This window comes from Protopterus annectens, chromosome 6.part0 (assembly GCF_019279795.1).
Source record: "Protopterus annectens isolate FY-2018-M chromosome 6.part0, PAN1.0, whole genome shotgun sequence".
In the NCBI taxonomy this organism is placed as follows: Eukaryota; Metazoa; Chordata; order Ceratodontiformes; family Protopteridae; genus Protopterus; species Protopterus annectens.
Genome location: NC_056737.1, coordinates 1,180,125,840 through 1,180,140,991, shown reverse-complemented (window position 1 = coordinate 1,180,140,991; position 15,152 = coordinate 1,180,125,840). Strand labels below are relative to the sequence as shown.

Genomic DNA, 15,152 nt, shown 5'->3' with positions numbered 1-15,152 from the left:
ATAAAGACCAGCAAAATTGGAGTGAACGATCTGAGACGTGCCTCACTGGACTATATGAAGAGCGACATAGTCGAGCTGTCTGTGTGTCCCAGGCAGGTATGTCCCTAGCTTGAGCAATATATTACCCTCACCTGGAATGATGCCACAGTCTAAACAAAAGAATGATTGATTTCAATAATTGGCTTAGATTTGGTGTCATTCAAAGGGGATCCAGTTTCTGACAGTCTGGGATGACAGGGTCGACAAACCTTGCTGCTTTGCCAGAGGCGGTTTGCATCTGGTACCACTAGGCTTTCAGGCGCTGGCAAAGGCTGTTGTCTCCCCATAGTGCCTTTTTAGGCAAGGTCTCAAAACAAAATTTCCGACGTGATAATTGCCAACCATAACAAAATAAAGGATGTTCTTCATACCACATTGCTGCAGTCCTAACACTTGGGTAGTCCGCTGTCCCAGTCGGCCCGAATACCAAAGTATATGGCTGACGTCGGTCAAGGCGCATTAGTCTGACGTCAGGACGTCAGGGTACAAATGCGCATGACCGACGTCATATCCTCAGTCTTTTTTGCCGCATGGTCCGATGCAGAAGCAGTTTTGCAAGTGCAGGTTGGCGTTCTGAGATTTTCCGAAGTCTGAGTTTCAGACCGAATCCAAATTGGCTAAGTACCCCGTTGGGGATTATTTTGGTTTTTTCTTGCCTCAGTATTTTACCGGATGTCAGAAAAAGTGAATAACTGTATTTCTTGTGGGAAACAGATACCTCATAGGGATTACCATACCTTGTGTATACCTTGCCTAGGGCCTGAGCACGACGTTGTTGGCTGTCGCTCTTGTGCTAGATTTAACAAACGCACTATAAAGAGAAGATTAGATTGTGCCAGGTTAGTTTTTGGGAAGCGGTGTAATTATAAAATGCCGTCGGATGCTCCGCCGCTCCAAAAAGCGCAAGGACAAAACAGCAAAGCTTAGGCTGGAAGAACCGTCCGTCCCGGACTTCGGTTCTTTAGAGGGCTCGGTGGAGCCAGGGGTTCAGCCAGAAATTTCTTTGGAATCCCAGGGAGAGACTTTATTACTGCAAGATGTGACCTCTCAGGAGGTAGGCCAGGCGGAAGGGGCTTCTCAGGTAGCTGTTCTTCCCTCCCTTCCTAAGGTGGTTAGGCCCTCCCCTGCTGTTTCCAAGGCTTCTCCCAGGGACAGGCCAGGTTTTGTTTCAGGAGTTACCCCTAGTTCTTCAGGGTCTGTACCTAAGAAGCATATGCTTAAGATGGCAGAAGATTTGATTACAATGATTAGAGGTTCTATGCCCCTCCTGATAAGAGGCCTAGGGTGGAACCTGAGCTTGGGAGTTTTGAGCAGTGTTCGGATGCTTCTGAGTCTTGGCTGAAGACTTGCAGGAGTATTCCCCTTACTCTGATTCTGATGTAGATGATTCTACTCCTTCTGCTTCTCCTCCTGAGGATTTTTCATTTTCAGAGACTCTTCATTCCATGAGGGAGCATTTTAAATGGGAAGGTCAGGATTTCTCTGATTCCAGGAAAAGGCTTAGGGAATTTTTGTTTCTACCCCAGCATAGGCCTTTAGCTATACCTCCTGTTCTAGATGTGGTAGAGGATGTTTCTGCAGCGCCTCATCTGCACCCTCACTCTTTGCCTCCTGCTCCAGTTAAACCGGATAGATATTATAGGGTGCCTGAAGCTCATAAGTATCTTTTTAAGAGTCCTAGGGCAGACCCAGAAACTGTTTCACAGGGGCCTAAGGGTGTTAAGGCTTCTGTTGTTAAAAATCCTGTTCCTCCAGATAAAGAGGCTAGGGCTTTAGATAGATGGGGAAAGAAAGTGTATACTTCTTCCACTTTGGCCATGAGAGCTTTGAATTGCCAGTTTCACATGTTGAAATACCAAAATTATCTCCTTTCACAATTAAAGTCTAAGGTAGATGCTTTGGCGGAAGGTATTGAGTGTAAAGAGTTGCAGGATTTAGTTCATGTTTCTGAACAGGTGGGTAAGCATTCTTTGCAGTGTGGTTTTGATGCTGTGCAGGCCTCTTCGAGGGTGGCTGCCACTGGTTCGGTTCTTCGCAGGCACGCCTGGTTGAGGGATCAGAATTTAGCTGAGCATGTGAAAACAAGGATTTTAGATGCTCCTTTACAATCTGATGTGTTGTTTGGTTCGCCTGTGGAAGCAGTTCTAAAGAAAATGGAAGACAAGGCTAAGTCTATGCAGACTGTTAAAGATTTTTTGCAGGTTCAGCCTCCGAAGTTTAGTAGAAATTGGCCTACCAAGGGGTGGACATATCCTGCTTATGATTCCCAGTCTAGAGGTAGGTCTAGACGTGGTAGAGGCAGAGCTCAAGGTTCTTTTAGGCCTAGAACAGGGAGTTCACCTGCTCAGTCTTCTGGTGAGGGCAGAGGTCAGTCCTTTCGTAAACAGACACAATGACCTGCCTTTTCAGCTGCCAGAATCTTCTCGGCTGGCAGCACCTTTGGGAGGAAGGTTGGCACTTTTCAAAGAAAACTGGAGTTTAATTACCCAAGACAGATGGGTATTGGATATCATTCACCACGGTTACAGGTTTTATTTCCATACCGTGCCTCCTTTCAAAGGCATGCCAGACATTCCTCCTCAACAAAGGAAAGAGGCTCACAAGCAAATTTCTCTGTTGCTCCAAATAGGGGCCATTCAGCCAGTTCCTGTGCCAGAAAGGGGCCTAGGATTTTATTCTCGCCTGTTCCTAGTACCAAAAAAGGGGAACACGTGGAGACCGATTTTGGATCTGTCTATCCTCAACACTTATCTGGACATTCCCAAGTTCAAAATGTTGACGTTACAACAGCTTTTACCTCTGCTGGGCAAAGATCACTGGATGGTAACTTTGGATCTCAAGGAAGCTTACCTTCATGTTCCTATCAGACTAATTTGCAGGAAGTATCTGCGTTTCGAGCTGGGAATTCTCATTATCAGTTCTCTGCATTGCCCTTTGGCTTATCTACTGTGCCCAGAGTATTCACAAAGGTTCTGGCTCCAGTGATAGCTTTCTTCAGGCTAAAAGGAATACAAATCTATCCTTATTTGGACGATTGCCTGATTCTGGCTCAAGGAAGGGCGTGCTTCTTCAGCATTTGGAATATGTGATAGCAGTGCTAAGATGCCTAGGGTATTCTGTGAGCGAAATAAAGTCCAGTCTAGTACCCTCTCAAGACATGTGCTTTCTGGGTGTGAGACTGAATACAGCAACCCAGATGGCCTTTTAACCCCGGACAAACAAAAGAATCTTTCTCTTTACTTCCATCAACTATCTCATCAGTCCGGGCTGACTGCAAGGACAGTCCTTCAAGCCTTAGGGTTCATGGCATCTTGTATTCTGGTACTTCCCAATGCCAAACTGCATATGAGGAAGCTACAATGGTATCTCAAAAATGTATGGACACAGCACTGCCAGGATTTGGACACTGTCATTCAAATACTACCTTGCATTCAAAAGGAATTTTTGTGGTGGGCTCAGGAATGTCACCTAAACAAGGGACTCTCTGTGACCCGGCCAGAGGCGAGTCAAATTCTAACGACAGATGCCTCAGACACAGCTTGGGGAGCTCATCTGAATGGAAAGTGGATACAAGACAAGTGGCCTGCCAGACTGCAGCATCTACATATCAACATGAAGGAGATGTTAGCAGTCCAGTTTGCATTACTGGCTTTCAAGGATTTACTTCTTCCAGGGCAGGTGTTGATTCTAACAGACAACACAAATGTCATGTGGTACATCAACAAACAAGGGGGAACACATTCTTATCCTCTATGCAGGCAAGCAATGATTTTGTGGGAGACTGCGTTAAGCTTGCAGCTGAATCTTCAAGCAAGGTTTCTGCCAGTAGCACAGAACTCCTTAGCAGATGTGTTAAGCAGGCAAATCATGGATCCCCACGAGTGGAAACTGGATCTTCATGTATTTCAGACATTGACAGTGTCATGGGGAACTCCAGACATAGATCTGTTCGCTTCTCCACTAAACCACCAGCTGCCAAAGTTTTGCGAAAAGGTTTCATCACACAGCCTGGAAAGTGGATGCTCTTTCTTTCAGTTGGAAAAATCTTCATGTGTATGCCTTTCCACCTCTGCCTCTCCTCCCAAAGGTACTTCTAAAGGTCAGACAAGACAAGCCAAGGATGATTTTAATAGCTCGATTGGCCTCGCAGCACTGGTACCCATTGCTGAGGAGTCTGGTAAGGAAGCCTCCATGGCCCTTACCTTTGATTCCACACCTATTGTCTCAGAAGGACGGGCATCTGCTCAATGTCAAGCTTCACTCTCTTCATCTAACAGCTTGGCATATTCTGTTTTGAACCATAGCAGGTCTCAGCTTCCTCAACAAGTTTTGAATGTGATTATGGAAGCCAGAAGACCTAGTACAAGGAAAGTGTACGCAGGAAAATGGAAGAGATTTTTATTTTGGTGTGCAGCAAAGGATTTGGATGTTTCTGAGCGGAATTTGAGTGTGGCTCTTCAATATCTTACTGAGTTATTGGACAAAGGTTTGTCTTTCTCTTCCATTAAGATTCATGCTGCAGCAATTTCAGCTCACTATGATTGTGACCCACCATTGTTTTCTCATCCTTTGTTCAAGCAATTTCTTAGAGGGGCAAAGAATATAAGACCCCCACGTAGAGCTCCTACTCCTGCTTGGGACCTCAGTTTTGTGTTGGAGAAACTCACTCTACAACCTTTTGAGCCTGCAGCTACTGCTGAATTGAAATATTTGTCATGGAAGACTGCTTTTTTGTTAGCCGTTACATCTGCAAGAAGGGTGTCTGAATTGCAGGCCCTTATGGCGGTTGAGCCTTTCCTGATTTTTCATAAGTTAGGGTATCTTTACGTACTAATCCTTCCTTTATGCCTAAAGTGGTTTCTAGTGTGGCTTTAAACCAAACTATTCATTTGCCTACCTTTTATGCAGATCCCCAAAATAAGGGGGAAAAGATTTTGCACACTTTAGATGTACACAGGCAGTTGCGTTATTATTTAAGCAGGACTAAGGATTTTAGGCAGTCTCAGCAGTTGTTTGTTTCTTTTGCTTTGAGTTCTCAGGGCAAGCCTGTGTCAAAACAAACTATTTCTAAGTGGATTGGGTTTTGCATTGCATTTTGTTATTCCCATCATGGCAAGGAGATTCCAGCTGGGATTAGGCCTCATTCCACTAGGGCTACTGCCACTTCTACAGCATTTCTAAGGGGTGGCAACTAAGGATATTTTGGAGGCAGCTACTTGGAGTTCAGTGCATACTTTCTCTAAGCATTACCACCTTCCTCTCTACTCTAAATCTAGGGCTGGTTTTGCCACGGCTATTTTGCAGGGCATGTTGTCAGCTCCTGCTTCCTTATGATTTGCCAGCCTCCCTTACCTCTGCTTTGGGATTCTACCCAAGTGTTAGGACTGCAGCAATGTGGTATGAAGAACATAGTACAGTTTTGTACCTACCATAAATGTAGATGTTCAAGATCCACATTGCTGCAGTCCAATTTACCCTCCCTCCTTCCCCTCTGTGTTTAGGGGTGGTTGTGTGGGTGAGGTTATACTCTTGTAAATTTGTATATATATTTGGTGCAGGAGTGTGTGGTGTTTTTTGGTTTTAGCCTTATCTTTTTAGGGTCTTCTGACATCTGGGGCAAGAAAAGACTGAGGATATGACGTCGGTCATGCGCATTTGTACCCTGACGTCCTGACGTCAGACTAATGCGCCTTGACCGACGTCAGCCATATACTTTGGTATTCGGGCCGACTGGGACAGCGGACTACCCAAGTGTTAGGACTGCAGCAATGTGGATCTTCGAACATCTACATTTATGGTAGGTACAAAACTGTACTTTATGCTGATAAACGCTAGGAGCTTAAACCAAAAACTGCACACCTGGAAGCACTTTTGCCACTGGAGGATGTAGATGTCTGTGCAGTCACAGAAACCTGGTTCAAGGCCTCAGAGTACCCCAGCCTTGCAAGGCTACAATGCCTTCCACACATTCAGACCGCAAAACAAATGTGTGAGAATCAAAGGAGACAGTGTGTCTGTCTATATTAGAGATAAGTTCACCTCCCGACTAGTTAGTCTGGACAACTCCATGGAGTTACTCCTAGTTCCGCTTACTGTAGGAAAGACCCCCATTCAAGTCATAGCTAGTTATAGATCCCCCTCCATGGATCTTGATTCATATGAGGCATACTTGACCAAATTGAGTCTATCCAGATATTGCCAAACACTCTGGTCATGAGGGAATTTCAATTATCCCACCATCAACTTTTTTTCAATTATAAAGGAATTCCCAATACTATTCTAGCATGTCCAAAGGTCAGTTGTCAATCTCCTCTCCGGTCCAGCTGGTGAATCTGGGAATCTTGAGGCAATGTTACAACTGCCTCATGTACACAGACAACCCTCCCCTCCTCCCAACAAATTCCAACACATGTGAGAGATGCAACCATATAGCCAAACTGGAGGCTAAGCTCTCTCAACTCAGTACTGGCGTAACCAGTCAGGAGGAGAAGGAAACCACACTCACTACAATTCCAGTCTCACATAGACCTACCACGACAGCAAACCAAACACATAAACACACAAAAACATACTCGGAGGCTCTAAATAAAAATCTGCCTAAGCAGCAGAGACCTCCAAAGCAGACACCCAAGCAACCGCTACCCCAAAACAAAACACGTGCAACACATAGCTCACAAAGCCAGTGTGCCGAACAGCCACAGCCCTTAAGGCCAAACACACCTGATACACTTGTAATAGGTGACTCTATCGTCAGGCACACTGATGTCCTGCTCACCAGGCTGAACAAGGAGAAGGTCACAGTGAGCTGCCTGTTGGGTGCTAGGATCCGCCACATAACACAAGCATTCAGGTCACTCCAAGGCAAGTACAAATGTGACTCAGTCATTGTCCATGCTGGTGTGAATGACCTGAGACGTACCTCCCTGGACTACATGAAAAGAGACATAGAGGAGCTCTCTGAGCATGTAGCCCAGGCCGGTATGACCCTGACCTTGAGTAGCATCTTACCCTCACCAAGAATGATGCCACAATATGAAGACAAGATGATCAATTTCAACAATTGGCTTAAGTATTGGTGTCATTCAAAGGGGATCCAATGCCTGTCAGCCTGGGATGACATGCTCGACAAGCCACGATGCTTCGCTAGGGACGGCTTGCACCTGTCTCCCCTGGGCTTTCGGATATTGGCAAAGGCTCTTGCTACCCCCATAGTGCCTTTTTTGGGCAAGACTCAAAAGACAAACCCACCTCCATAGGTATCACAAGGGATAAGAAACTAAGAGTAATGCTACTCAACGCCAGAAGTCTAAACCTCAAGATGCACGCACTCGAAACTCTCCTTAGCATGGAGAACATCGATAACTGTGCAGTAACAGAAACCTGGTTCAAGGCTCCCGAGAGCACCCCAACACTACCAGGTTATACCTCATACCATGCTTTTCGGCCCCAAAACTTGGACCGAACCACAAAAGGAGGGGGAGTATCAATATTCGTCAAAGATACCCACACCTCCAGGTTGGTGGCACAGCACGAAGCATCAGAGACTATCCATGTGCAACTAACAGTGGGTAAAACTGCCTTCCAGTTTATAGCCTGCTACAGACCACCCTCCCAAACCCAGGAACCCCACTCGGCTTTCCTGAGAACACTGGAAAATATGAAGGTCTCTCCAAACACCATTATATTGGGCGACTTCAACTACCCAAACATAGACTGGGAGCATTACTCTAGCTCCAACACCCTAGCCCAAAGGTTCCTAGAATTTATAAACTCAAATGCTATGGAACAACTTGTTACCACTCCCACAAGAGGGGAAAACATACTGGACCTGATCATCACCAACATGGGGACTCTATGCTCCAGACCAGAAGTGTATCCCTCACTGGTAAGATCAGACCACAAAGTAATCTCATTGGATATTCACATCCCGACTCCACCCCCTGCCCAGAAAACCACAGTGAAAAACTTCTCTAAAGCAAATTTCACACTCCTCAAAACCGAGGTGGAATCCTTCAAAGCCCCCGGGCCTGTGGAAAATACGGCCCAGACTGCAGAATCCTTTATAAACGCATTTTATGAACACCTTCAGGAATGCATGGATCTTGCAATCCCAAATAAAACCAAGACCCAATCCTCCAAAGGCAGACGTCCTCTCTGGTGGACCCCAGCCATAAACAAACTATACAATAGAAGGAGGAAGTTACTACATGATAGAGCAAAATCCCAAAAAGGGAAGGCATCTCTGATCAGTATTGGCAAAAAACTACGGGCACTCATAAAATCGTCTAAGATCAGCTTTGAGAGAAAAATTGCACAGGACACTAAGGATAATCACAAGGATTTCTTTAGTTATGTTAGGAACCTGAGTGGGAATTCCCAGATATGCTCAGAATTAGTCCAAAATGACAAAAAATACACCGAACCTACAGACATTGCCAACATCCTAGCTGACATGTTCAGCGCAAACTTCTCCCCCCCTCCCCACCAAAAGGGCAAATATCTATCCCAGCAGAGTGCTGCCCCCCTGACATCTCAGATGCTCAGGTAAGAGCCGCCCTCTCCAAAGCAAAAAACACAGCATCAATGGGCCAGACGGTGTCCCGGGCTGCGTCCTACATGAACTCCAAGAAGAACTAAACCCAAACATAAAACTACTGTTCAGTCTCAGCCTTACTACAGGATATGTACCCAAAAAGTGGCATACAGCAACAGTGGTCCCTCCACAATGGTGGTACCTCAACAGATCCTGGAAACTATCGCTCCATAAGCCTGACTAGCTGGGCCTGCAAAGCTATGGAAAGGATCATCATGGACCTCATAAATAAAGATATTGGGGACCTACAGACACTGGATCCTACCCAGTTCGGCTTTGTTAAGGGCAGATCCTGCCTCTTAAACCTGGTCGATTTCTTTGAAACAGTCACCAAGGCCATTGACGAGGGGAAGGTGGTCCACACAGCCTACCTGGACCTCGCAAAAGCCTTCGATACAATACCCCACTCTGGCATTATAGATAAGCTCACCAGCTTAAATATAAACCCCTATGTCACTAGATGGGTTGCAAACTGGCTCAAGGACAGAACCCACATGGTTAGAATTGCTGGAGCCATGTCAGACTCCAAACCAGTTACAAGTGGCGTCCCACAAGGCTCAGTCCCAGTCCTGGGACCTCTCTTGTTCGGTATATATTTCTCGGAGGTACAGGCCAACACGGAAGGACTGTGGCTGACCAAGTTCGCAGATGACTGCAAACTGGGCACCATAATCGACTCTCCAGCCGACACAAGCATCCTCCAAAAGGGCCTTATAGAAACAGACAACTGGTGCCAGAGCCATGGCCTCAAGCTAAACGCCAAAAGGTGTATAGTCATCCCCTTTGGCAAAAACAAAGTGCCCACAAATTACCACATAGGTGGTAATCCATTAAGTACAGAAGAAGTAATTAGGGACCTGGGGACCCAAGTTAATAGCAATCTCTCATTTGACAACCACGTGGCCAAAGTGGTTAGAAGAACATTTTATATAGCCCACCTAACCATGAAGGGATTCACATCTAGATCAGGGGAGGTCATCGTGCCTCTTTACTCATACCTCATCAGGCCCATAATTGAGTACAATGCCCCTTTTGGGATGTACCTTACCAGACACCTGCAGCAACTGGAAAGACCCCAAAAGTATCTCACCAAGAGGATCAAAGGGCTCAAACAGATGCCATATGCTGCCCGGTTAAAGAAACTCCAGCTCTACTCAGTGGCATACCGCCTGCTCAGAGGCGATCTGTGCCTGACTTATAAAGCCATGTCCAACCCTGAATTAATGGACATGCTGCACCTCAGAAAATCCAAATCCCATCGAGCTACGCGATCGAGAGACATGAACCTAAGCACTGAAATAAATAGGACATGCTGGAGGGACAGATTCATAACCCAGAGGCTCCCTTCACTCTGGAATAAAATCCCAGTCCAGGTTAAGCAGAGTCCCTCATTGACTCTCTTCAAGAGGAATCTTGATGAGTGGATGGGAGATCGTAGGTTTACCCCGGGTATCACTTCTGTGTCACTGTTAGACAGAGGCACAGTATACTAACCTCGAAAAAGGGCATAGCAAAATTAATTTAAAATGGGTGGCGAAAGCCAAACACACTCTGGCTAGGCTTATAAATGCCCTAGGGCAGATAGCCTAGTATGAACCTTTGAACCTATAAGCCTACTCTAGCCTTAACTCACTAGCGCAAAAGTTCCTTGACTTCAATTCAAATGCTCTAAAACAAATTGTTCAAACCCAGACAAGAGGAACAAACATACTAGATGTGGTCCTCACTAACATGACAAACAGATGCACCACCCCAACTGTCGCACCCTCATTAGTTAAATCTGACCACAAACCAGTTGCCTTCAAACTGGAAGTAACACCAGAATTCACAAAGGGTGAAGACAGACTAAAAAACTTCACCAAGGCAAACTATACCCTCCTAGGGGAAGGTATAAATGCATTCCAAGCTCCACCCCCAGCTGGAAGTGATAACTACACCAAAGCTTACACTAAAGCCCTGTACAGTCACAGTTCTGCAGGGCCTCATAGCCGCTCCTACTGCTGTCTAGTTCCAGCCTCCCAACCATAGCTTTGGGACTCTACCCAAATGTAATGACTGCAACAGTGAAACACGAAGAACATAGTACAGTTGTGTACACTTACCATAAATGTAGATGTTCGAGTGTATTCACTGTTGCAGTCCAGGTTACCCATCCGCCTTCCCCCTTTTTTCTTTTGGATCTTATCTTTCCTTCTCTGATTTATACTACCTCTGTGATGTATTTGCTTATAGATGAAGAAACAATTTATATTGGTATATTTCTGAATAGATATATAAAATTTGGCTACCCTTTTTGGGGGCACCTGACATCTGGGGCAAGAAAAACTGAAGAAAATGACGTTGGCTGCTTCTTTTATTCCCCTGATGACCTGACGTCAAGGAAGGGGCGACAGCGGCCGATGCAGGACCCGGGACTTTGGAATTCAGGCTGGCTGAGGGCAACCTGAAAGCAGGATTACCCAAATGTAATGACTGCAACAGTGAATACACTCGAACATCTACATTTATGGTAAGTGTACACAACTGTACTTTATCTGTCCTTCATTGGTTAGACATTCCAGTGCCAGCCATTAATCCAGACTCTATTGCTTCCATCGGGTACTGGTAGAATCTGCGTACACCTTTGTTAACCATCATGTGTCATTGAGCTTTATTGGCACTTTGGAAGATGTAACATGTGCATTTAGAATAGACTTATTTGATTTAAGAGTAGCTAAAAGATTTGCAGAATATTTAAGTTATTTATTTTTTAGGGACCACAGTGGAGGAAACAAAGCACTGAAAAAGCTACACAAATCCTGTAAGGTTTATGGGAATTCCTTTGACAACATTCCTGGTCTGACACAGTAAGTACAGCTTTAGAAGTTTTGTTCCTTTGGCATTCATATTGTGTTTGAGTGTGAAGATGCATGTTAAAAGGTGGAGATTTCTGATGAAAGTCTGCTGGTGGGTTGATGTGGGCTTAGAGTTAAAATATATGTCAAGTGACCTTAGATTAGTTGGGTGTAACTGGAAAGTCCAAGTTCACAAACAGTTGTGCAGTCTTAAAATTTTTTCAAGTGTTTTATTAGTATATGCTTACAGCCTCTAAATTCATGCCGCAATACAAACAAAAGATTATTGACTTTAATAATTGGCTTAGTTTCTGGTGTCATTCTAAAGGGGTGCAATATTTGTCTCTATGGAAGGAGATCATCAACAAACCACGTTGCTTTGCCAGGGGTGGTCTGCACCTCTCCCCTTATTAGCTAAAACATTGTCTTCCCCATAGTGCCTTTTATATGCAATGCCAAACTGAAAGTACTTCCGACATAATGAATCAAAATCAAGAAAATCTAAAGGTATTACTGCTCAATGCTAGGAATCTAAACAAAAAAACACACTCATTAGAAGCTCTCTTTACCCTACAGAATGCTGATGTCTGTGCAGTCACTGAGACTTGGTTTACAGCTATGAAGAGCACACAAACAGTGCAAAGTTATAATGCCTTCCACACATTTAGGCCAGCTACTTCACAGGCAGGGACTAAAGGTGGAGGTGTCTCTGTTTACATCAAAAGTAAATATACTTCAAAGCTGGACTAACAGAACAATGCACTTGAGCTGCTGCATGTTCAAATCACTATAGATAATATCCAATACCACTTCCTTGCAAGCTGTAGGTCCACCTCTATGACCCAGGAAACCCATATCATGTTTGTTTGTGTCTTTCGGCTTTTCCCGGTTAGGGGTCGCCACAGCAGAACTCTGGTCCGCTAATGATTGGTAGTTGATTTTTACGTGCCGAGTTACCAGCCCTGACGCACAACCTTCAACAAAGGTACGCCACCACCACCGTGGGTCTAGGAAACCCATATCATGTATTTAAACTTATTAGAAACACTAAACATCTAACCTAATACCATATTCATGGGTGACTTTAATTAACCCACTATTAACTGGGAATCATGTACGTCACCAAATGTACATGCACAGAGATTCTGGATTTTGTAAACACAAACTCTCTGGACCAGACTGTCAGTACACCAACCAGGGGTGCAGCCACATTGGATATGGTCCCGAGTGCTGCACACCTCCTACTGTCATGTCTTCCCTGGTAAGGTCAGATCACAAAATGGTCTCCTTTGAAGTAAAAATGAAACCTGGGTCCCCAGGTAAACCTGGAATACTCAGGAACTGTTCTAAGGCTTGTCTCCTGCTATTAAGTGAGAACCTGGCAAAATTTCATGCCCCCATAAATCCTGAGAACACTGCTATCTCTGCAGAACTGTTCACAGAAACCCTGTAGAAGCATGTTAATAGCCGCATAGAGGCAGCTGTACCCACCAAGAAGAAGTACCGAACTAACTCTAAAAACAAGCCCCCCTGGTGGAATCAAGAATCAATCAACTGTATAACAGGAGGAAGAAAATCATGGCAAAAATTAGGAGGTGCAGTACCCAGCAGAATAAAAGCACTCTCATCAAACTAAAACTGCTCAGAGGACAAATAGTCTACCAAAGTCATATTTCAGGTAGCTTTGGCCTCCCAGGCCAAGGACAACCATAAAGCATGTTTTAACCCTCTCCTCAACCTCAAAGGCAATACACAGTTGTGTGCAGAGCTTATTGTAAATGGAGCCACCTTTACTGAGGCAGAAGATATAGCAAACCTCCTGGCTGATAAATTCAGCTCCAACTTTACTCCCATCTCCTCCTCAACCTTTCCTCAGGAAATATCATCAGATATAATTCCCCCTACTATTACTAGGGAACGGGTCCTTAACGCTGTCTTTAAGACCAAGAACACTGCATCAGTGGGCCCAGACAATATCCCAGGATGCCTTCTAAATAGCATGAAACATGACCTGTCAGGGCCTCTGGAATTACTGTTTAACTGTAGCCTCCAAACAGGCTTCATGTCTCATGAATGGAGAAAGGCAACAGTCATCCCTCTGCACAAAGCTGGGCCATCTACAGACCCTGGAAACTACAGACACACAAGTCTCACTAGTCTTATATGTAAAGGCATGGAAAGAATTATCATGGAGATGATCAGTAGAGATATAGTAAACCTCCAGACACTGGACCCATTCCAGTTTGGTTTCATCAAGGGCAGATAATGCCTACTCAACCTAGTGGACTTCTGTGAGAAGGTCACCAAAGCAATGGACGAGGGCAAAATTGTTCACACTGCCTACCTTGACCTGGCCAAGGCATTTGACACAAAACCCCACCCAGGCATTGTTGACAAACTGAAGAGGTTAGGTACAAACCCGTATGTCACCTGGTGGATAGCCAACTGGCTCACAGACAGGACCCAGGAAGTTAGAATTGGGGAGTCCACCTCTACAAAGAGGCCAGTCACAAGTGGAGTCCCTCAGGGATCAGTCCTTGGATTGCTCTTTTTTTGGCCTTCACTTCTCAGAAGTCAAGGCCAGTGTCATTCGTTTCTGGCTGACTAAATTTGCAGGTGATTGCAAATTAGGAGCTGTCATTGAATCTCACACTGACACAGATGTTCTCCAGGAGAGGCTGACACAGACAAACAACTGGTGTCAGAGCCATGGAGTAAAACTAAATGCCAAGAAATGCATAATAGCATCCTTTGGGAAATCTTCCATCCCTGGTAACTGTCATATTGACAACACACCCTTTAGAGTTGACCCAGTAGTCAGGGACTTAAGGACACACGTAGAGTGTAATCTAGCCTTTGATCATCACATGTCTACAGTGGTGAGGAAATCATTCTGTGTTGCACAAATTATAAACAAAGGTATGGCATCTAAGTCCAAGGAAGTCATTGTTCCACTGTATTCAAAATTCATCAGACCTATCATTGAGTACAATGCCCCTTTGGTGTGTACCTAAGCAGGCATATCCAACAGTTGAAATGTCCACAGAGGTTCAAGACTAAAAGAATACAGGGCATAAGTAATATGTCTATGCAGACCACCTCGAGGCCGTATCCCTGTATTCTGTCTCCTACAGACTTTTGAGGGGAGATCTATGCCTGGCATACAGGGCATTGTTAGACCCCACTCTGATGGACCTCTTGCATATCCACGAAACAAAAGCAGCAGAATTACCCATTCTAAAGACTTAAACCTTGCCTGTGATATAAATAAGACCTGGTGGAGAGAGAGGTATGTATCCCAGAGACTATCCTGTCTATGGAACAGGCTCCCCATCCATGTGAAGCAGAGTTCCTCCCTAACCCAATTCAAGTGCAACTTGAACAATTGGATGGGAAACCAGAAATTCATTCCTGGTTTTGCAGCTCTGTCTCTAATGCAGACAAGTAACCTGTAAATGGTTCATCTCCCAGGCCCATACTTACACGTATCAAGGGTATCAGAACTTGTCAGAGATTTTGGATGCATGGCTGGGCTTACAAAGGCCCTTATGGTTGTTAGCCTATGCACCTATTAAGCTATGCGGTCTCACTCCGAGCCTCCCTTTTCTCATACTTTACACCCTTATATTTCTCCCATCCTTACTGCTTACTGTCCCACTTTTATTCTCCCTTCTAGCCGTACTGTC

The 15,152-nt window shown here is 44.9% G+C and overlaps 1 protein-coding gene across 2 annotated transcripts in view; it reads left to right on the top strand.

Moving 5' to 3' along the window:
* LOC122804746 (probable hydrolase PNKD) overlaps positions 1-15,152 on the top strand; it is a 660,794-nt gene that overhangs the window by 250,171 nt on the left and 395,471 nt on the right. For both annotated transcript variants that reach the window (XM_044074811.1, XM_044074810.1), the window contains exon 5: positions 11,386-11,478. In XM_044074811.1, the coding sequence (XP_043930746.1) occupies positions 11,386-11,478 (93 nt within the window). The remainder of the gene's footprint in view (positions 1-11,385; positions 11,479-15,152) is intronic.